Source organism: Sceloporus undulatus, chromosome 10 (assembly GCF_019175285.1).
Source record: "Sceloporus undulatus isolate JIND9_A2432 ecotype Alabama chromosome 10, SceUnd_v1.1, whole genome shotgun sequence".
Classification (NCBI taxonomy): domain Eukaryota; kingdom Metazoa; phylum Chordata; class Lepidosauria; order Squamata; family Phrynosomatidae; genus Sceloporus; species Sceloporus undulatus.
Window position 1 is genome coordinate 13,633,458 of NC_056531.1, and position 24,346 is coordinate 13,657,803.

A 24,346-nucleotide genomic window follows, 5' to 3' on the forward strand; every position below is an offset into this window, starting at 1 on the left:
CATACACAGAGAATTCTCTTCTTGGGACAGTGGATGTTAAAAGTAAAATAACGTCACGCTCCTTGGATATTTTTGCTTCATATTCGACCCCCCTCACGCCACGTCCCTAGATGTCAACCCAAGGGGAGCTGTGCTTACAACATCAGTTTCTAAGGCTTCAAGTTCATCTGCAACTATGCCTTCACCACCATCCCAAGGCTCGAGATCCTTTTCTTTGTGTTCACCATTAACTTTAGCACTGATTGAAGAATCTGTAAAAGCATCTGTAATTGAATAGAAAGGTATAAAAATAGTGTCAGTGGACAGCTAATCTTCTGAAGGATGTTTTCATTTGCTCTGCTATAAAGAAAGTGCTGTGTGTGTTCTTGCAAAAGAGCACATTAAGAAAAGGCCCTGTAAGTCCTATACGTCTGCCCAGGGGCATACACTATTAAGTGCAATGGGGCATATTCCCAATTAAAGATATATAAGACTCAGAGCTTGGAAAGGTTACTTTTTGGAGTACAACATCCAGAATCCACCACCCAGTATAACCAGTAACCTTTGCAGCTCTGACAGAATGGCATCCTAAGCACACTGGCACAGCGCCATCCCCATGAGCATCAAGACTGCCCTTTTCACAGCCCTACAGTCTTCTGTGTCTACCATGAAGTAAGGCAAGGGAAAAACTGCAGAGAACAAAAGTATCCCATGGGCAATCTGGTTGTTTCCTCCTTTTGTAAGTCTAGAAAGGGTATTATCACAGCTAAAAGATGCAATAGGGTCAGAATTTGTTCTAGAAGCAGTAAGAGGCAGTATATTGAAAAGGGTAAAAATGATTTCATTCAACTAGAACTGGCAGAGATAATGTGCAATTCTGTGACAGCAGAGGCATTCCTGCAACAAAAAAAACTTTAGTATCTGTTGTGGAATATTAACACAACGGTTTTCAAGCTTTCTACAAGCATTTTCCAGGGGGATCTGCATGCCAAGTATCCACAAGCATCAGCTACTGAACTAATGAACACAAGTCTGGGCATAAACTGGGATTTCCTGAAAAATCTCAGGATAAATTGCAAGCAGCAAGCTGTAATTTTAAAAACCTATAATTTAAAACATTCCATCACAGCTAACCATGTTCTTATCATTTCCCACTCAGCCTTAGGGTTCTTCGCTTGTAACTTAAAAGTAGCCATTGGGTGCCTTTGATCTGGACTTTCTGCACCTCCTCTGGCCAGTTTTATATGAAAACCCCCTGATCCTTAACTCAGACTTATATTTTTATAGGGAAGTACAACGGTGTCTCCTTAAATCATCATTTTTGCACCCAATTCTCTTTACCCAGCTACTATTTTGCAACTTCAGAACTATGCTGTTATATTTAAAGTCACACCTGCAGGCCTGAAGTCTGTTCACCTGTAGCTAGGGCACACTGCCTGTTTAACAAGAGTTTCTTTAACAAGAGTTACTAGTGCCACACATGATCTGAAAATGCAACGTCCAGACCATCTGACACATCCCAGTGGTTGTGCAATGCATAGGAAGGCCAGCAGAGGAGGTCAGGAAAGCCCTTCACATGTGACTAGCCTTATCACCAAGAAGCCCCTTCTAAGGAACCCCAGGGTTTCCCAGAATCCATTTTTTAAAACCACCAGACCATTGTGTGTGGCATTTTAAATTCTAGAAAATCAAAACAGCAAGAAAGAAAACTCCAGGTTCTGGAAGAAAGAATTCATTGTGGTTCCAATGTGATTCCAACATGGACCTTCTTCAGGGACCCTTCAGAATAACAACAACAGTCTAAGAGTATGGTGAATGCTTTCCCATACACACACGTTTCTCCGGTGGCCAAACTATGGAACGTGGTAACAGGAGAGACTGTGCTTTGTACATATTAGATCTAAGCCTAGTTACAAGATCACATTGCAAGCAAAAGGCTGTGTGGAAACCTGACATAGGAGGCAGGCTCTTGGTGTTGAAGAAGGAAAGCATTTGCATCTGTGAAATGTTGTATTCCAAGCAGTCTGCAAATGATGGAACAGAAACACCAGAAACATTTTTGCATCTATCTCTTTCCTAGTAACTGCTGGAACTCCAGTGAAGTGAGTAATAGTAATATTTGGAAATTTAGAACACTACATATGGAATACCAAATTTTTGCACAGTACATTAACTGATCCAAAAGAATTAGTAATAACCTTCTTCCTTCCTCCCTCCCTCTCTTCCTTCTCCACAAGAAAGAGAGAGATAAGGGGGGAATATTTCATTCATGGTCATTGAAGTGGGCTCAGATCCCTGAATTACACAGAAACACTCACAGAAAGGTGGGGACAGTCTATGATTGTATTTCAGGGCAGTTGAAAGGTAGTAAGGGGTAGGTAGCCCACAGTAGGCCATTTGTGAGAACACAATTTAAATCCACAGAAAGAAGACTTGGGGATGAAGCTACTATAAAGACTGACCACATCAAAAGAACAGCTACATTTGGCACAACTCCCCCAAGTATTGCTGCTAAATAACCACAGTACAGTGGTACCTCGGGATACGAAATGCGCGGGTTACGAAATTTCCGGGATACGAAAAAGTTGGATTGGCAAAAACTGTTTCGGGTTACGAAATATTTTTCGGGTTACGAAATTCATTTCGGCGCGAAATTCAAATGCTATAGGCTTCCAGCGCTAACGGAAAGCTATTTCGGGTTACGAAATTTTCGCGTTACGAAGGGAATGGCGGAACGAATTAATTTCGTAACCCGAGGCACCACTGTAATCCCTAGATGGGTGCAGATCATGCCTCCTTTTCCATCCCACATCCCAGCTGAGTTCTGGAAATACTGACAATTCAACCTCCTTACACTTCCTCTTGAACCTGCATAACAAAGGGTCTTCGAGTAACATGGCTAGCCTATTATGATATTTTTGGGTATTCTGTGGTGGTTGGGGGATTGTAGCTGAAGTCTGTGCAGGGGCCAGCCAGTGCCTCTCCCAAGAAAGCAGCTTACTAATATTCGAATACTGATTCACAGTGTTACAGCACGCATGATTCCTAGCACCAGAACGCCACAAGTGATGTTATACATATATTACACACTACATTTCAAAAATACAGCATTATGCCAAGTCAAGGTGCAGAAGTAGAAGACCGCCAAATCAATTACCTGTTTCTGAAGGAACTACAACAGACATAGGAAGAAAAAGAAAATAAAAACAAGTCAGATCATTACACAAATGCGAATCCAAGCATTTTGCATTTCTCTCATCCACCCAATAAACAATTGCCTTTCCAAACATTTCAACATATCTTTCATGCTTTGAATGCTGACAGCAGTGACCTCAGAATTCCAGACAGGTTATCTAGTCATGCAGAGGCCATGTGATCCTCTCCTCACTGTACTATAAAGACACACAAATAGCCACACACAACTGACGCAGGACAAGAAGTCAGGAGCCCTGTGCTTCATGGTTCATCATATTGTGCGAACATGGGCAGCTACCTTTCTCTGGTTTGTTTCCTTTTAAAAAAAACGGGGGAGGGAAGGAAGGAACAGCAGAAGCAGCTGCCAGTCTGACTTTTTCCTCTGGTTTGCTGAAGGAAAAATAAGTCCAAGAAGGGAAGCTGCTCCCACTTCTATGGCACAGTAAATATTCTGCTGCTCCAGCTGCAAGTGACAGTGACCAAGCAGCAGGCATCCCCACACTACAGAGGCATGGCACACCAGGGTCCTGTAGGTTCCCAGTTTGCCCTGCCATACCAATCTGCCTAGAGCCCTTCAGAATCTGAAGGAAGCTAAAGGCATCAGCAAAACCAATGAGCTTTTCTGTGCAGCAAAGGCACTGGAAAGTTAAAAACTGCACCAGAAAAATAAAACAGATAAAAAGGATAGCAAAAGTCATCTCAATAGTCCAGCCAACTTGGCCAGGAACATAAACCACAACCCTGCCACTAGTCACTAGTTTCGGCATACCCAGATAGTCATACATCAGATATTAAATTCTAAAAAAGGACAGGCATTGTGTAGGACACCATATGAAAACCATTGCCCCAGAAGGATAGCTAGATGCTGTTACCCACCAAGTGTTCTAATATCAAGAGTTCACTTTAAAAGCGTGAAAATCATGGTAAGCCAAACAAGTATTTTCCTGCACACTGTACAATGAGGCAGGGAAGAGACACTGTTGGGTGGTGAAAATGTAACCAATCTGAGTTGTACCTAGCCAAGCCAGTAAACCTATGGCTCAATTCACATGATCCTCCACATTGTGGCTTCAGAATTGAAAGCAGCAGCAGGGTCACACTTGATTCTTTCCTCTATTTCCTGGCTTTGTTTAATCATCTTTTACCAAGAAACCCAAACTAACAATTGGTAGTTAGCACTGCCTTCAAACTAGGTGTGCAAACCTATTTCAAATAATTGTTTTGAATGATTATTTGAAGAAGAGTGCTTTAAATAATTTGCCCTGTTGAAGTATCCTGGCAAACTACAACCAAGGAGCTGGGGGACAGGAACACAGCACCCAAGACTATGGTATGTTCTCTGTTGTCCAGATCAGTCTCTCCAGTCCCCATACTGGATCACAGTTCCCATTGCAACAACCATTGACTATGCCAGCTGGGGCTGATAGGTGCTGGAGCCCAGCAATTGGAGGGCACCAAATGGGGCACTTGAAACCATGGGTTGATGGCTCAAGAGCCTGTAAAATAATTATTCTGGAATAAAGTAAATAAAGTGAAATACAGTTGGGTCCACTGTCAGATCTTATCCTTTACGACAGAAGGAATTCTAAGTGTCACAGGACGACTGGTTTTTGACGCAACCGCAGCACAGGCGTCTTCCTCATTCCTCAATCTGGGCACCAGGCTTATCGTTTTTCTGAACAGAACAGTCAGCTGTCTTGCACTTCCTCTTCTCAGCACCCAACTAGTCATAGCAGAGAAAAGGACCTCTATAAATTATGAGGAGTAAATGCCAGAGTCTCAGGAATGCCACTGTTATACAAAAGCATTTCCCGTTGAACCAGTCCAAGAAAGACTAAGAGGTGGGCTAGCAGGCACAGATCTAATACAGTTGAATCACTCATCTTGGCAAGACAGCTCCTTTTCTTTATCGCCAAACCTTTGGACCTCAACGGGTTACTTTTAGCAAGGGCATGTCTAATCTCTAGAGCATTTCTCTCTTTGAGTCTTATTTTAAAGACAACATTAGCAATTGACATTAAGGCTATCAAGTGATACTGGCTCCCTAGAAAACCTCTAGAATAACAAGGATCCCTCTTCTCCCCCCCCAAATAATTAATAAGCTAGCACTTTATATAACAGGAATCCCTGTATGATCTTGTCTTCAGACATGCAAGTTCTTTAAAACCGCTGTTCAGAGTTTTAGCTTATTTATGACTTTACCACATTTATTCATCTGCTTAACTGTCTGTTTTTTTCCTCTCTCTTATAAATCCAGTCTGGATTTGACCTTCCACCAAGCCTCCCTATCAATAAGTTACTATCACCCCTTCTCTATAAATGCATACAAGTTCTGCCAGCTCCTTTCCTAAACCACACTAAAGATAGCTGCAACCAGAACTTGAATGCCTGGATTAAATTCAAACTATCTGCCACCTCCACGGCATGACTCCATAATATGGGAAGAGCTATATGGGAAGAGCTGCAGCTATGCTGCTATGACAATATGGCTCACAGGATTCTTCTTCCCTTTCTCATAGGTTACAAGATGCTTTTTTCAAATGTTGTAGGAAGTGGTGTTGAAGGCTGCAAGTTGTTGCATCCCTTCTGAGAAGTTTCAAATCCTGGCTGCTTCAATGGTACTGTATCTGGAGAGTTCAGTAACTCAGTGACAAAGCAGATGCTCTGGATGGACATGGCTTCAAAGTTAATCCCATTATCTCTAAAGAGGGAAAAGAACTGTGCCAAAAACCCTAAAAGAGGTGCTGCCAATCAGAGCAGACAGTACTGATCTATATTTACTAATGCTCTGATTCTATATTACCAGCTCCTAACATCCTAAATCAGAAACAAAAAAGCTCAGCTTGTAATAACCTTTTAGCATGTGAAGCTACTTTTAAAAGCCATTCTGAGATACAGTAAAAATTTACCTCTTCGTGCATAACTGGTATCTGTGTCTTTGAAATGCACCATAACAAAATCCGAAGACTTGAACAAAATGCTCTCTATTATGTCTTCTCGCTTGGGCCCAAGACTAGATTCTCCAGTTTTCCGATGAGCTGCATCAAGCACTAAATCACACTGAAATACAAGGAGAACTTAATTAGTCATCGTTTTCCGGAAGCAAGCTTGATGGGAAAGCATTAAGAGTCAAAAGTGGTCTTTAAAAAAAACACATTTTCCAAAACTGAAATGCTGAAGTGTGTCAGAAAGTTTACTTTGACAGTCAGCAGTTCAGCAAACTAGTTCTTACTGCCACTGCTCTTAAAGTTTGTCTATGGTAAAGATGTAATGTCAACACTCAGCATATTGTGGCCTACAAAATCAGAAGCCAGCTTCAAGAATGCACGTGCCTTTCCCCTTTCACTCCACGCAGAAACCCTTTTGTAATATCTCTATAATTCCTTTAAATTCCCCTGTAATTCGGCACACGGTAGAGAGTTTTATCCCATTTTAGATTTCTCGTTGATATGTATGGACATCATGATCCTATTGTGTCTATATGGATATTTGGTCATTATCGTAGTCTATCTTTGTACTGGCTTTATGCCGTAATAATTAATGATGATAAAAAAGGCATCATTAGACAGCCAGCTATTTTAACTTTCCTCAAAAGGCTGCCTGAAAGAGAGATCTTCTTAATACTCCTAGGTTAGAGTTCATGCTGTAGCAAAGAATAAACCTAAACAGTGTAAACACAAAAGGGGAAAGAGAAACATACAAGGTGTCAACCAAAGGATCCTGATCCCATTCCTAAATTCTCAACAGGTAAAGTTAGAACTGTTTAACTGTTACATGCTACTAGGACATTGGAGAAAACAGTCACAACTCAAGTTGCACAAGTTAATGGGCGTCAGTATTACAATACACACTCTTGTTTTCATCTGCTTGCCTTCAGTTTCCAGCAATTATTCTCATATGAAGAGTAGATAACCTGGTGACCACTAGGTGTTTTGGATTACAGCTCCCATAATCCACAACTATTAGGCACACTGGATGGGAATGATGGAAGTAGTAGTCCAAAACATATGGAGGGCACCATAGTGGTTTCATCTAATATAAGCTGCTGGTGCTTTGATATACCAACCACAAAACCCATCTCCATACCAGTACAATCCTTTATAAATACAACCGTATACAATCAGATACAACCACTCTCCACACCAGATACAATCTTTAGGTTTCTTTAACTTTCAGTCTACCAGATGGGACATTTTAGTAATTCAGAGTCACATTCTGTTGCAGAATTCACACAGAACTAGACCGGCAAGATAGACCTTTGACAACATTGTTACCTCAAGAGTTTTCAGTGACGTTCCTCCGCTTCACCTGCCTCCCACAAAATGATTAGGACAAAAATTGCCACAACAAACCCACTGCATTTTGCCCCTCTTTGTACCAAGGAAAAGAATGCCTCAGTCGAGGTGGTTTTGTCATGGGGAAGAAAAATTACCCCCCCCCCATACCATTACCGCTGGGTCCTCCTGGAAATATATATGCAAAAGGAGCTGTTTTCCTTCTTTTTTTTGCAGAAAAGGTTAGCTGCTAAAAAACATTCTGCCTCATGTGAACATGTGTTTTCTAGTCATGGTTTTTCAGTACTGTGGAATACTTTTCATTCCATACTCACAAACTCTGTGGTCATGTGGCAGTGATCCCCCTTGAGGTACACTGGAATTCCCAGAGGTTCTGAAAATACCCCAGAAGTGACTCCATGCAGGTTGGGCTTTCCTCCCCCTCCCCAATCCATGTGAATGGGGATATTCTTTCCAAGAAGAATGCAGAGAAACACTTAAGACTAGGAATTCCATATTAATGTATTCTATGTACTGGTACTTTGAAGTGAAAGCCAGGAAGAGTAAACCCCACACAATTTTTTCAGCCGCCAAGAAAGTCACAATGTACAACAGGATCATAGAAAACATGAAATGCCTTTACCTTAGAACTGTAAGTTTTAAAAATGCCTTCAAATATATTGCCATTTTTCACTTGTACTTCACATTTTGAGCCCTATATGGGGGTGGAAAAGGATTCATTAAGAGGAATTCTCGTGGCACTACAGGGATTAGAAGACAAAACACTGCGCAGGAGAGAAATGCTACATCAAGCAGTTTAGATAACTACACAAAAGCTCTTAACTACACTTCCAGGCATGGTCTCCATCCATTCCCCTCCCCAGGGCCTAATAAATCTTTTGTTGTTTTATTCAGTATACCTCACCCCAAAGAGGCTTGGTCTACAAAAAAGCCTACTATCGCTAAAAGAGAACCAAGCACCGCCACATTTGTCCCTCTCTCGCCCTATGCTGACTTATTCGGATGTGTCATGCATTCATAATTTCACTTTCTAGACAGATATGCAAGGCAGTTTACATAAAACCAGCCCCCCCCCCAAAAAAATCAGGCATAACCTAAAAACAAAAACAAACTATCCAAGACAATAAAATACAATACAAAACTTACAGAATAATGTACAATAGAACCAAGGTTCTAAAATGGTTTGCTTGTCTTTCCTGCCCATCTAAAAGCACACAGTGAGAGGAGGCCATTCCACATCATCGGGGCCAAAACTAAAAGGGCCTTCTGCTTGGGGGTCCATTTGCCTGATCTCAAATAGCAGTGGGAGGGTCTCCAAAGTGGAACAAGGTCCCAGGGAGACTCATGTGGCGATGGGCAGAGACACCAAGGCCCAGAGGTCAGCCGAGAGAGACATGTGTTACATGTGCATGGCCCTTCCCTTCAAGAAGCTCAGGGCAGCACTTTTGCCTAGGGTTTGCCATAAAGACAGGAGCAATAACTTGCCTGGGCCAAGTGCTGGGCTTTATGGCTGAAAGGGAATTCGAGACTGGGCTGTCACAAGTACCAGTTTTGAGAAACAAGCAAGGTAGTATCATTAACATCATCATTATCATCATCACGAATCAGTAAGATAATGTCAGATAATGTGGCATGTTCCAAATAGTGTCACTTTTTGTAATCTATTTGGATCCTCTCTATAGATCCTAGCATTCAGATATACTGTCACCTAACCCCACTGGGACCACAGCTGTTTTCTTTTCCCAAAGGTGGCATCATTGTCATCATCATCATCATTTCTCTAAAGGCAAATCCAAAGCAGTAACTACTCTACAATACTGAACTGTCTTACAACGATCCAAAAGGGTGCTCAGGTTTGGACTTTCGGGCTCTCTGAAATCAGTCAATGTACAACATGCAGCATTGTAACAAACATTTCAGTTTACATCACCTGCTTGCAAATACACAATGGATGCACAACTGAAAAGGACCAGCCACTCAGTCTTTTTGGTCTGCACAAGAAGACATGGACTGTGTATGCCTATATTTTAAACCATAACTTAGTATGCAGAATGAAATTTCAGTTTTGGCTTAAAATATGTAGTCACAGAGGACAAACCTCAGCCAGCCCCACAATAAAGAGACAATACATAACGTTCTTGCCAAGACAGTTCTCAGATGCAGTTACAAGTAAAGCATGCTAAAAAAGAAAAGATTTAGCCATAACTTACAACAACTGATGTGAGTATGTGAACCATTCGCATATTTGCATATATGCCTTGAAAAGAAATCTGAAAAAGAAGAAAGTTTTGGTAGACATGAAAGCGCAGCTGTACACCGCAACGTCTCAGGCCAACAGGGGAGAAAAGCAAGAAGCAAGTTCAACAGACTGACCCACACAGCCCTACTCACTTGCCTAGCCAAGTGCCTAAAGGTGTGTGTTGGTTTTGATCCAGTGACTGGTCAAATGATGTTCAAACATTGGGAGAGCATTACAAGTCAGAAGAGGTTCTGCTACAGTTGCACTCCTGGCCTCTTGGTAGGCTTCCCAAAGGCAACTACTGACTGGCCAGTGTGTGATTAAACCACTGTACTAGATAGGTCTTTGGACTGATCCAACATGGTGCTTCTTGGGCCCTGAACAGATTTAATATTCTCTGCTAGTTTAAAAACGAACAAACTGGGTAACTGCAATTATGAAATGAAGTCAAATTGTTTGGAACTGTAATCAAATACCACATTTTTATTATACTTCTCTCTCAAGAGGCTACACAGCAACTCCATTTGAATTCCGTAGCAACTTTGAGTTAGGAACTGAACCAGGACCAAAACCAGAGTCTAAAAAGCAAACTGGTAACCAGAGCAATTGGATGTTTGTTGTATGATCCACTTACTATGCGCCTACCAGTATTTGGAGATTTCTATCTCTAAGAGCAGTCTCACACAGACAAGAAGAGAGCATAATTTTTTTAAAAACCCAAACAAACCTTAAGTTGCCATCCTGAAATATTTGACAACATTTGACCATATTTCTGACAATAGCCAACTGACAGTATTTTGCTGCCCAGGTGACCCTGTGCCAATTCGATTCTGCCACCCGCTGTGCCAATATGAAACGCATCAAGCCTGGCTTCAACCACATTTTCAGGCAAGTATGACAAAAACAGAACATGGCACTGGACAGATCCAGCCTCCTACAGTCTTCACCACTGCCCCCCTTTGTAACAGCTACTTTTCCAGTCTTATGGTTGTCAAGGTATTTATCTGATGTAAGTTTAAATAAACGTTGGCAATGCCTTACGCAATCTCCGAAGCCGCACTAAATAAGATTTCTTGCAGATGGGAGTCAGGACGCCAATGCCTAGCCCCACTCTATGGCCAATTGAGTTCTGTGTATGAGTAAGAAGTATTCAGTGTGTGTATATGTAAAATTTGAAAAGTTAAGCAACTCTGCCTAAATTAACATACTTCATGCAGTTTGTATAATTCATGTTTCTTGGTACAGGACAGTGATTGCTAAACCATGGAGTACATGCAGATTCCAGGAAATTGCCTCCTTCATGCTTACTGCCTATATATATTCATCACTAACCTCACTTTAACCTTCCTATTGTTTTACATAACAACAAGCAAGATGAACACTGAAATGTCTTAGCTTTAGATTCCTGAAAAGACAAGGATAAATATCCCAATTGAGAGTTGAACAACTAGTTATTTCACAGTAAGCACAGAACATAGAACTATATCTTTTTTAGAAAGTGACTTGACAGTCAATGAAAAAAATCCTGTTAAGATCTTAACATACTGCTTTGACTCCTTGCACAAGGCAACTATGTGCTCTACCGGTGTACTACAGAAAGGAAAAGGAAGGAGAAAGAGAGATGCCACAAGCCTACTCCTGATGACAATCGCAACACCAATTGTTAGCTTTCACACAATGTGAAGATGGTGCCTGCAGTCTATGTTGAGAACCTCAGGATGGACTTTTGCCAACTACACAATTTAAGGACAAATATACCTACATTGCCTATCTGTGATCTGTCTTCGGGCAATTCTACCAAATGTGAAAGGTCGCCCACGCTGCTGCTTTTGGTGGGCCTGCACATACGGACATGTAGCAAAGTTGAACCCGATTCCATTGCGCCATCAACTCTACTCTCATGAGCCAGACAGGAAGAAAAATGAAATGTCCATCATAGTTTCTGGACCGATCGACTGAGAGTCCTCCTCTCTGAGATGTCCCTTATTATCTAGATGTCACCTAGCCTTGGCTACACTGAAGCCCACTGGGTTTGTGACATCATCCATTATCTCATGTTAGGCAGCATTAAGGCCATCTTAATCTGACTTATCTGTAACTTCCTTCACAATACATTTGGTTGAAAGGCAACAAAACCTTTGCTCTCCTCACCTTTCCCAAATTAGGAAAAACTGAGAGGGGAGAGTTATCAAGGAAGTGTAGAAGAACAAAAGTAGCTCTCTCAAAACAGCCCTGTTGTTAGTAATGTTGGTTTAAATAACCTGTAACCCACATTTTTGTCCACATAACCTCTAAGGAGGCTCACCAACAAATCTCACTTATTACAAATAAAATACAGCGACTAAAAAGTAAATTAGTGCCATATTTATTTATAACATCCACAGAAGGAAGAGAGCAATGCCGCAAGTCTCCAACAGGAGTGAAAAGGTTTGGCTGCTGTCACCAGCAATATTTTTACATTATTGTGCCTCTTCTGCACAGTTCTCTAAAATATCTAGAAAATGGGTCCATTTGGCATCTTCATACATCCAAGTATAATTTTAATTACAAATAACAGAGCACCTATAATCTCACATTTTACTTGTATTGGTTTTAGTATGCTGAAATCAAGCACCCATGCTGAATTCACTGGGATGAGTAACCCAGCAGAGCAGTCCAAAGACCCGGTTTAACCTTAACCTTGGTTGGTTTTGTCACTCAAGGCCGGATAGCACTTTGCCCATCCAAGAAGGGCTTCTGAAGTTTTAAACCTTAATGTTCGTTGCATAATCTCTGACTTGTAAAGTTTCCCCCCAAAGTTACCTAGATCATGGTGTGCAGTAATGTGGGACTTCCAAAATTACCCTCAAGATCATTTGAGGGTGGCATCCACCCACATCTTCTGTGTGATCCTATGTACCGTTGTACCTATGTACCCTTCAAAGAACCAATGCAGTGTTGTGGTTTAAATGTTGGACCAGGACTCTGGCCCCCAGGGTTCAAATCTCTCTATATCACTCATCGAAATACACTGGGTGACTTCAAGCAAGTCACACTCTCTCAGCCTTAGAGGAAGGCAACTACAACCCTCCTTGGAGTAAATCGTATAAAAAAAAAAAAAAAACATGATAGGGTCGTCTTAGAGTCACTGTAAGAACAGCAACAAATCTCTTTCTAACATGCTGAAAACAGCACCTAATGTCTCTGGAGCACTTTTAGGATATTGGCTGGCAAGCTAAATTGCTAAATTGTTTTATCATAATGTGTTCCAATGACTGGAATTTCCTGACCTGACTCAAACGTGTTGTATGTCCAAAGAAACAAAAGTCTACCTGCTCACCTCAGCATAGGCTTGCCATAAGTTGACAGGTGACCTGTAGGCACATGGACCCACACAAGCTATATCTGACTATGTCCCCCTTACAGAGGTTTCCCCTCATCCACCCGCTCTCCCTTTATGGATGAGGGAGAGTTATCATATGATCTGGCTCAAGGGATAATCCAACACTCATGAAATTAAGTTTTAAATGTTCTAATTCAAAAGACACCTTTTCATTCTGAATGTGACACTTGGTATATCTTCATCAGAGCTTGGAAATTATCAGTGGCCATGCAGGCAGAGGATTCTAGGAGTTGTTAATAATAATAATAATAATAATAAAACTTTCCCAAGGTTTGATTAGCATCCGCTGCATATTCAAAGCAGCATCATATGAAGTACTAAAACATATACTTACTGTTGGCTGAAGCGGCCCTTTGCCACTGTTGCGACCTCTGAAATTAACAAAAACAGATAGCAAGAGTGAAGAAAACAAGAGTTACATTTGAACTGTTGAAATTAACTTTTCACAAGGAATGACAAGAAGTCTAATGGTAGTTATAAGAAAGACAGTTGGCTTTCCACATTTATGGCTTTGCTTCTTTGCAGTTTTGATTAATATGTTCTCTCTAGGAATCTCTAGGTCCTCCAGGACAACTCTGCCTGAGGTTGACCATAGAGTTGTGCCGGAGAACCTAGAATTTCCTAGAGAAAGCACTTCTCTAGGTATTTGTAGGTCCTCCAGCATGAGGGCCTTCTGGCAGATGTTGACCAGAGAGTTGCAGAGGAGGGCCTGGACATTCTTGGAGCGGTGTTATCTCAGATTAAAAGATAGTGTGTTTTTATTTGTGGTTTTTCCACAGTGACAGGGATCCTTCAGCCCTAACCCCAGTGAATGTGGAGAGACTACTGTATATCAATAGTGTGGTTCTTTTCAGCTGTTGTGCACCTTAACATATAAAATCAATGCCAGGGTTAAAGCTTTATGCGCACTCCCGCGAGAGTACAGCCAGAGACCGAGCATGTTTGTTATTGTACCCATTTTGGGGGGGAAATTAAAATGGCCAGAAGAACATCCTTTAAGATGGCATGATTCATAGAAGTGTCCCCTCAGCTGTCAAGGGAAGTGAAATAAACTGTGACCTAAACATGGGGCTCAAAGACGTTTCCCTGGCACCATGTCAGAAAAGCAAGTACTGTATCTCCACCGAGCTCATTGCCACATGCTGAAATCCTAAAATGTTCCTCCCTGAAAAAAAGGAGACTAGGAAGGCTTACGGCCATCAAGCACAGGTCAAAACCTTCCACTTAGACCAGCCGATACAATACAGGTCGCCATGCGCTTGGCAAAACAGCAGCATGACTGTGCAGCACCGTCCAGTGCCTGCAGAGTAGACATCTTGATACAATTTCAGTAAGCTAAAAATATTAGATCAGTTCCTCCATTCACAGAACAGCAGCATACCAACAGGCTGAATACTTCTAAAACCCATCTCAGCTTTGACAGCAACCTGCTGCCTTCTCACCATTCTTGTTTAATTATATTCATTTCCACACACCACTGTCTTATGGTGAGATATGCAAATCAGACTTGTGACAAAAACGCTTGGCTATCTTTCAGGACACCATTTTTCTCCCATATCGCTTTCTGCACAATTCTTCGAAAAGGCTCATATTACAACCATTCATTTAATGGAAAGATCCTTATGATACAAATCAGCAATGTACGACTACTTTTCAGAATTGTTTTCTGAGAAGTGAGGGCCTAAGTCTTATTCTGCTCATGTCTCACATTCTGTGATAACCAATATAATATTTAAAGCCTGGTAATTAACACATCACAACCTGTTTTAATTCAGACGTTGCCTATTTCTCACATGGGAAAACTCACAGCTATTTCGATCAGAGATGTTCACAGTATTCCTTGTTCCTCTGAGGTTCCATCACCTCAAACTAACCTCAATAAAGAGCAGTTCCTGTTTCAAAACTTCAAGTCAAAAATATCAGTACTTAAGAAAGCTGAAAGATTAGGCATCACAGGTTATGAGCAGTAACACAGAGAACTGATTATTAAATTAATGGCTCTATGTCCGAGACAAATGAACTGTTACAATGCTTAGACTTGCTTCTTGGAATCCAAAATTAAAATTAAACTGAAAAGATGCACGGCTCTTTATGTGAAATATCTAGTATGACATGCACCTTGCTTCCACCTCCGTCCTTCAATGATCAAATGGATCCAGTTCTTGGTTCAACACTCTTCACCATGCACTTGTTAACATAGCAGGCCTTTATGTGTAATACAGGTTCAGTCCTTGTTACCTTGTGACAAGTGTGGCCTTGCCAAGGACCGAGGGAAATATAAGCGATGTAGTATAACACTTTTACCAGCATGAACAATGACCACCAACAGGCCCCTATTGCTTTATATTACAATGAAGAGCTAAATACTTGCAATTCAGAGACTGAAACAGAATCTGGACTTGTGTTTTTCTTAAAGCCAGTTCAACCTCTTTGAAAGAAGACATATATAAAACAGTATATAGATGGCATTTTACTCCCTCTTGACTGTCATTCATTCATAAAAATGTATAGGCTTCCTGTTGGAAAGGATGTGAACCAAGAGGGACTTTGATTCATATATGGCTATACTGCTCCAAAATAAGAGACTCCTAAGAACAGATATCAAACCTAATAGCCTGGATCACATCCCAGCATATTAATAACTGCAAATATTACTACTCATTTTTACAAATAACAATGCAAATCTGCGTCATAAATGTCTTGTGGCTGTCCTACTGTCAGTGGCAAAATTGGTCACAGCGGAGAGATGAAAGTATGCAAAGGAAGTGGCTCTTTTCCCATTATGGAGGTGGTGGGATCTAGCATTGAATGAAACGTTAACAGTCAATTGTTAAGTTCTCAGAGAGGAAACTTGGACTAGGATGTTTACTGTGATATGGCAGTCATTCCTTCCTCTTGTAAACAATCCCTTTGATATCCCAAGACCACCAGGGGTTCAGCATAAATACTGGCAAGATTTGTTATATGATCGCCAATACTTTATGTTTTGGAAACTGAATGTTCAGGGTTGCTCACTGGTAAGAGAGGAAAAAAGTCTATCTAAACCATGCTGGAAAAATAATGGTATCTTGGGGGGTGTCAGAATATAATATTTGTCATGTCATGGCATATCTATAGTTTTGCATTGTTGCTTCTGATTTTCTGATGAAGTAAACTAATAAACACTATTTTTTTTAAAAAAAGCAACGTATTTTCCACCGGCATATATGTAAGTACAGTCGGCCCTTCTTATACACGGATTTTTTTATACACGGATTTAAGCATACACGGTTTGAAAATGTTCCAAAAAAGTATAAATTTACCTTGATGTTCCATTTTTTATTAGGGACACCATTTTGCTATGTCATTATATTTAATGGGACTTGAGCATACACGGATTTTGTTATACACGGGGGATCTTGGAACCAAACCCCAGCGTATAACAAGGGTCCACTGTATCTATCTAAATGTCAAAGGCAGAGGATCCTTCCCGTTGGAGACATGGCAACCTGGCATTGTGAGGATATTGCCCCTTTGGGAGAGGGAAAATCTGATACTAGCAGTTTCTGTGGACAGATGTCACCCACATCCCTGGTCCCAACCACCTCTTCTCCAATCTTCACCTGCCTCATTGACTCTTCGTCTGCCCTTTACCTTCTTTCCCCATCTCCTGAGCTCTTTCCTTTATAAGTACTGCTTTTTCCTACATTCCCTTGACTCTACCCAACTTTAGCTAACCCACATCCCGCATTCCAGCCAGTTGCCTTCCTTTCTTACAACTGGGCTGGGCCCATAGTCTGGTGACTATGAGACTCGTTGGGCCAAGATGCTGAGAGATTCAAATTCCTGTTCATCTAGGAAAATCCACTGGGTGACACTGGGCAAGTCACACTCTCTCAGTCTCAGAGAAAAGCAAGGGCAACCCCCCAAAAAAAATTCTGCCAAGAAAACCCCGTAATAGGTTTCCCTTAGGGTTGCCATAAGTCAGAAAGGACTTGAAGGCACAACAGCAACAGCCATAGTCTGGTGGCAAACTGTGCCACGTCAGGGACCCTAACAGCCCCATTGCTTCACCAGATCCAGTGAATAACATGCTTCTCAACATTTCTGTGATGACCTGGACAATTCACAGAATCAGAAATTCTAGCGTTCCAAATTGATTGACATCCAAGTACATTTATTCAAACGTTTGGTTTTAATTTCTCCCCCACCCCAAAATTATGAAGGGAGGAGAGAGTACAGCACATTTCAGCTATATTCCTGTCTACTTACGTCACAGCATTAGACCACACTGAATCCATTTTGACTTATTTCTCCATAAAGATTTATAGGATTCCACTGTTTGTGCGCGTATCTTGAATACGTCCTTGCTTCCTAGGAACAGTCACCTGAAAATTGGCTTTGAACTTGCCCAGATTAATATTTGGGTGGGATTTCATGCATGCATTATCTGCTAATTAATTTTAAAGAAATAATACGTTTGTAAAAATATAAAAATAACGTATTAGAACGCATTCTACCCCAGGTCACTAAATGCAATGGCTGTTTTGCTTACAAGGCCAAACTGCACTGTTCCTTAAAACTTATAAGTGGACTACATGCAACTCCTTCCAATCCACACCCAAGGAAGAGGTCACAACTCTGTGGTAGATCACAAACTTGCACACCAACTATGAAATGCTCCAAATTCGTCCATAGCAACTCCACGGAGCTGTGGAAAGTTGCCTGTCTGAAGCACTGGAGTGCCACGAAACCACAGAAGGAATCAAATGGCCCTCCAGATGTTGATAGACTGCATTTTACAGCATTTCTTACAGGCTGGGAAATGATGGGAATGCCAGTCCAACATCATCTGGAGGGCTGCACTTTGCCTACTCCTGGACTAAACACATTACCTGGATCAGGATAAAAATCAGCTTCCCAGCTGCTTAAATTTTTGGAAAGCTTTGAAATTGGGGGCAAACTTTCCTATAGAGCTATACCTCAGTCAACAAAAGTACAGTAAATGTGTTCCGGTCATGACTTCTTCAAAGAAACTTTGGGGCCTCAGGCAAAAATACTGTAACATGGAAAGAATAGAAAAAGGCTCCTCAACCACAAAAGGAAGAGCAGTTTGACCTCTTTCAGCTCACTTTTTAGTGTACATGCATTTTAGGAGCAACTGTTAAGTGTTTTGAAAGGCATGTAGTACACATATGCTACAACACACTCCTCAACCCAATCCCTCCTACTGGCTCTTTACTAATAATTTTCAATGGTCAATTGTTAAATGTATTGACAACTAAATATCAACATTAGTACAAGTCAGGCATTGCAATTGACATGCAAGTCAACTGGTCCAATTGCCTATTTTAACACTACTGCTGTTCAAATATCCTGAATTATTTACAGGTTTTGTGAACATTTTTTAAGTCAGATGTGATGAAGCTACCAGCCAGCAACTCCTGAAAAGAATGTGTTGATTCCTGGGAGAGGTAGATCTATTCACTGCCTTGTTGTAAAGGTTCTCTCACACTCTTACGCCAGTATATGGGCGAATGAGTTCCTTCTAGTCAAGCATCTTCAAGTGCGCTATGTGCAACAACACAGTGGACTTTGAAGAGCCCTCAATTAGCCCCATCGTGTGTTTAGGTAAAGCAAATCACAGAGCCATTCAGTGCATGGCCAGCACCAAGCAGAAGCACCAAGGAAACCCTACTCCTAGTTGGAATTCCCATTCGCCTACACAAGGCCACAGCTCCTGAATTTATAAAACCATATTTTCTGAAACAAATGAATTCCCCCCCCCCCGCCTAAATACCCTAAAGGCAGCAGATCCTGCCTATCTTGGAAGCTACACAGGGTCATCCCTGGTTAGTACTTGAATGGGAGGCTGCCAATGAATCCCAGGTGCTGCAGGCTGTATTTCAGAGGACGGCAAAAGCAAAACCACCTCTGAGTATTTCTTGTCTGCGAAGGACCTATGAAATTCATGGGGTTGCCACAGGTTGGCAAGAGACTTCAAGGAGCACAGACACACAAATGAATCCAGAGCATTAAAACAATACTAGCTAACGGCCTGCTATTATGATGGGGATGATGTGCCTGATCGATTGTAAAAACTCCTGGAGAATGACCCTTGACATTTCCTGCCCCCTTCAGAGAACTGATGCCAACATGAGCCAAGGCTATCAAGCATCAAAGGGGGAGTAGGTCTTGTGGCCACAGAAACAGCACTGTCCGATACCCTGCCTCCCCTAAAGGAGCAAATGGTAACTTATAAGACAAACGCAAATCTCCAAGGTGGGGGCAAACATCCTCCCAGCCCTGGTGTATTTTATTGTTTGAATGTACAGCGCTGTGTAAATCTACAGAGCTATATAAATAAAGCATAATAATAATAATGGTGACCCTGCTATCCTCAGCCACCGATAATCCAGCCTGCTCCTATCTGCACAGATCCATTCTCAGTTCTGTATGCTGAGCACACAGAACATTGAGAAGCAATGTGGACTCAGGGTCTCTGTGCCCTGCTCCCAAAATGCCAGGCAAGGTGGCAACCACAACCCCCTTCCAAGCCACAAGGGCACCAGCCTGCCACACAGCTGTAATTCCTAAACAGCGGCACCCTCCTCAGTGAACAGGCTGCCAAGCTTCTCCTGCAGAAGACCTGAGGCACAGCACAGCATGTAAGCCTAGGAGGGCTCCAGTTCACGGCCAGCAGTTGGAGCAAGAGGTGGCTCTTTAAAAATTCCGCTGATGGGTTCCCTGAGAAGCAGCAAAGCTTAAAAACCCTTCTGCTCTGATGAATAAGCTTGCATTACTTCCAACCAGTTTGGCGTACCAAACAAATTGGTATGCTCAGGCCTGTTCTACAATTACCTTTGTGTTCTTACAGAGCGCTGACAACCAGGTTTTACACTGGAGAGGACCCAGATGGACTCATCTCGCTCCACATTTACCAAGGCATCCTAACATTGTAGGATACAACAGAGAGTGGCAAATCCAAGCCTGCTTGTATGTACGTGGCATTTAGGCTACTTAAGTAACTTGCGCTCAAGAGGGGATGGCAGTGGGAAGGACAGGGTTAGAAACCCAGGCTACAAATAAATTATTTTTCCTGAAAACAGCAGGGCACCTAGAAACATGTTCTGTAATGTTCCTAGGACAAAAACACCCAGAACATCAGGAAAGACATATGAAAGATAACCTAAGACACAACCTGATGCATCCTTTTATAAAAACCTGAAAAACCCTTTTGGACCCTACATTCATCTTATGTTAAAATGTGTTCATGTCTTCCTATGAGTTCTGCAGAATACCTGAAATCAAATCAGTTACAGTTGTTTTGCTGCATATATATATATATACTGTATATATATACACACACACACACACCACAATCTCCTTCCAAGAGCTCAGTTCACCATCACAACCAACCTAAGATGTTGGCTCTCCCATCCACTTTGATTCAAATCGGAGTAAAGATTTAACAGAACCTTGCCATCCCAAAATATTACATGAACAACTACGAGATACAGAGAAAGCTTAGTACTCATGTTTATTTGGAAGTAAACTCTGAGATAGATGAAACTACCTTCTAAGCGATCATGTATGACTTCAACCTTAGAGAGGTATCCACAGGCATTTACTCGGCCATCATGAGCCCTGGTGCTCTGCAACAACTTCTTTCTCTAACTTCAATTCTTCTTCTATAGGCTAAAGGTCTGTAGGCTTCAAGAAAACCTATAGACCTTTAGCTATCACTATAAAGCATTTTCATTCAGGTTCAACGTTAAAGGCTGTCAACTGCACTCCTACACCAGAGTCCCTACTCTGTGCCTCACCACCTTCAGCAATACCAATAAGACAAGACATGTTGTAGTGCAGCACCCAGGCTACAGAATTCCACATACACACCTCCGCACGCCTCTGGGAAATCCGATCCCTCTCTCCATTTACAAGGGAGCTGTTAAAATTATTTTATTGCACCAGCTTTTAGTGTAGGTTAAAGTCCTATCTCCCTATTTTGTGCCAAGTTACTCTATCCTGCTGTTGGATTTTATTGTTTGAAACTAGCTTTTAAGAATGTGAACTGTTTTATGGTGCAATTATTTCATTAACATTTTTGTAAGCAGCTTTCATCCGTTTCCTTTTGCAAAGAAAAGTGGGCTTAAATAAAATGAGTAAACAGCCTGCTTCTGTGTTTTATTTGTGCATACTGTTAACAATTTCTGCTCTTATGGTCATGTTTCTTATTTTGAATATAATTGAAACCCCTATTGAGTTCTCCTAAGCTGTACTTTCTGCCCTTCTGGGCGTTTAACCTCAATATTTACTACCTCCCCTGCATAACCAAGTGTATATTTATCTTTCAACTACAAATAACAATTCACACATCTGATGGAAGTGGACTCTAACCCACAAGGGCATATGGCATAACACATTCCTGAAACTTTAAGGTACCACAAGACTCTTGGTTGTTTTTGCTTCAACAGACAATCTTCTGCAGTTTGCCTGGTCTTTTTTCCGTGCAAATTCAGTTAACATCACCTTTGGGTTTTATATCAGTTGGGTGCTTGTCTTGAGTGGCATTCCCCTAGATTAGATTAACAGAGACACAAGGATTATGGAACAGAAACTGTTCAGATTGGGTTGTATGAGGATCAAAGCTTGAGTCACTGAGTGGTTAGACATTGAGAAACTTCTATCTACCACACAACTGCTTCTCTCATTCCCCTCCTACCTCCATTTTGATGATCCAGACTCTTTGGTCCCTTCTTACCTGGGCAAAGATAATAGTGTATCATGGTAACAAAACTAGCCTCACTTTCATCATTCTGTCATCCCCATTTTCAAGAGATCTATGGTTTATAGTGGCCTAAATGCCCTGAAGGCACCAGATTCCATCTGATCTTGAAAGCTAAGCCAGGTCAGACCTGGTTAGTACTTGGATGGGAGACCACCACAAAATCCCAGGGGCTGTTGGCAATATTTCAGAGGAAGGCATGGGCGAAACTAACTCTGAGGATTCCTTGCCTAAGATAACCCAACGGAATTCATGGGGTTGCCATACGTCAGCAGGTGACTTTGAAGAGCACTCAGCTCCTAGTGTTAAGAGAAAAAAGAGCTGCCGTTTCTTCAGTCTGTCCAATGAATTCAGACTGAACTCATGCTCTTTATGCGAGTGGTGAATCTAGCACCTTGGGGCAGGAACCACCTTGTACTATGCATTTGTCAGTCCTCAAGAAGAACATAACAACTAAGTAGGGAAGAGATTCCCAACATTACTTCTTTATTTTAAACATAATTTTAAAAGAGTATGTTTTTCCATCCTTCCAAAAGATCAGAGCAGACATTCTAATCCGCATGCCAGTTGATTTAAAACTCACTGGTAAGTTTAAAATTTTAAATATACCTTTTGCATATCGAAATAACTTATGCCACAAGATATACTATGGAAGTGGAACATAAGCAGCTGCTTTATACAGCATTGGTCCTCCTAGTCCAGTACTGTCTACAGAAGTCCAAATGTTGGACTGCCACTGCCAGCAGCCAAGGGAGAGAAATACTTGGAGCTGCAGTTCAGCAAGCTCTGGAGGGCTGCACAATTCACATCGACTGACTGGCAATAGCTCCCCAAGATTTCATACAGGAGCTAGCCCTACTTAGAGATGACTGGGGTTCAAAACAAAGCATTTTGCACACAAATCATGGTTTCCCACTAATGTGCCACAGCCCTTTCCAAGTACACGGACACCCTGATCTCATCCCAAAAAACTATTTCTGCTTCCCAACTGTACAATGGAACCTCGTGTCGAATTGCTTTTGCCATCAAGGGGAGTTTCAACATTAGTTTGCAAAAAATAGTATGAGGATGGTGTTCAAAGGTTGAAATCCACGGGCCAGACACAAATGCACAGCTGTGAGTGTGGTACATCCTAAAGTTACTGGCCTGTAAGTTTTCCTTCCTTTCTTTTTAAGCTAAACTACCAAGTGTTGGTAAAGTCAGGACAGGGAGTTGCAGTTTATGTCAGGTGTGCAGGAGAGTGCCTTCCTCCATGACAGGACAGGAAGGACAGCTCTCCGTTACTCCTCTAGTTTGCTCACTGGCCTTTATGAAAGTCATGGCTATCTATGGCTACCAGGCTAGTGCTCAAATGCAATGCCACTTCAAGCATTCACCTGGGAGTTGGAAGGCAACAAAGACGTGCATACAAGTAACTGAATAGGATGGAGGAAGAAAGGTAGATCCCTCTTCTATGCCCAACATACAACCAAATGGCTGGTCAAAGGAGGGAAAAAACCTCTGCTGTGTCCAACATAAAAATACTGCCAGCTGTTGGAAGAGGGAGGAAGCCCTATGCCCCCAACAAGCTCCAGTCCGGAAGGGCTTCTTTACAAGGCTGCTGGAGTAACTCTTTGGATCTCCATCTACTGAGCAGAATATACACGTCTACAAAGCAGTTTTAATGCAAGCATGGTAATAGTAACACAGGAAAGTCCTTTGCTGGAAGAGATTCTTTTTCTACCTTCTAGAATAGAAGATGTTTTTGATTCCCAACTAATATTTTGAGGAAAGCACAGCAGGTATTCCCATTTTCTGCCACAACAACAGAAGTACATATCCACACCCAGTGGCTAAAAATGAACTATTTGTGCACATTTCAAATACAAAAAACCAACAACTTCAAAACAGACAGCAGCAGGATGTTCTGCGCAGCAGGGTTATAATATACAACAATTTAGTGCTGTAGCTTAAGAGTTGTAAAAGGTATTCAAGAGCTTAGGCGAGGTAGTCTCCAGTCTCAATAGCTCTTTCAGCATTTTAAAAGCAAGCAAACCGTCAGAATACCTACTACAATTGTTGAGAGTTATCTGCACCCAGAAAGGCTCATACAGAGGTGGAGAATGTAAGCCTGTTTTAGAAGCCCAAATTGCTGCAGTTTCAAAATCGGTACATCTGTGCAGACCACTGGCTCGCAACAGCTGTGGATTATTTCCCCCGAAAAGCCTTAACCTGGGATAGGCCACCAAACTGGGAACAATTTGCTCAGCTTTAGCTATAAAGGATAATTTTAGTCACATTAAAATGTAAGTAGCAAATGGAGGTGAAGGGGAGGAACGTGATTTACTTCTGCTGCAATGCCATCTCATTCATAAACTATCGCTACAAACATCACAACATTTCCACAGGGCTGACAACACCAAACAGGTCCTGCGTTACATCCCCCCCCCATGTTTTTTCCCCATAGTGTTTCTAAGAGCTAATTTTCTGGCTTCACAATTCTGCACACA

At 41.7% G+C, this 24,346-nt stretch overlaps 1 protein-coding gene across 11 annotated transcripts in view; it reads right to left on the reverse strand.

Moving 5' to 3' along the window:
• ATXN2 (ataxin 2) overlaps positions 1-24,346 on the reverse strand; it is a 52,472-nt gene that overhangs the window by 24,206 nt on the left and 3,920 nt on the right. For 7 of the 11 annotated variants that reach the window (XM_042441322.1, XM_042441320.1, XM_042441317.1 and 4 more), the window contains exons 2-7: positions 13,425-13,461; positions 9,680-9,739; positions 8,092-8,163; positions 6,084-6,234; positions 3,137-3,151; positions 139-263 (exon numbers count right to left, since the gene is read on the reverse strand). In XM_042441322.1, coding sequence (XP_042297256.1) covers positions 139-263; positions 3,137-3,151; positions 6,084-6,234; positions 8,092-8,163; positions 9,680-9,739; positions 13,425-13,461 — 460 coding nt within the window. The remainder of the gene's footprint in view (positions 1-138; positions 264-3,136; positions 3,152-6,083; positions 6,235-8,091; positions 8,164-9,679; positions 9,740-13,424; positions 13,462-24,346) is intronic. The other 4 variants (XM_042441316.1, XM_042441319.1, XM_042441314.1 and 1 more) reach the window with 1 other exon arrangement.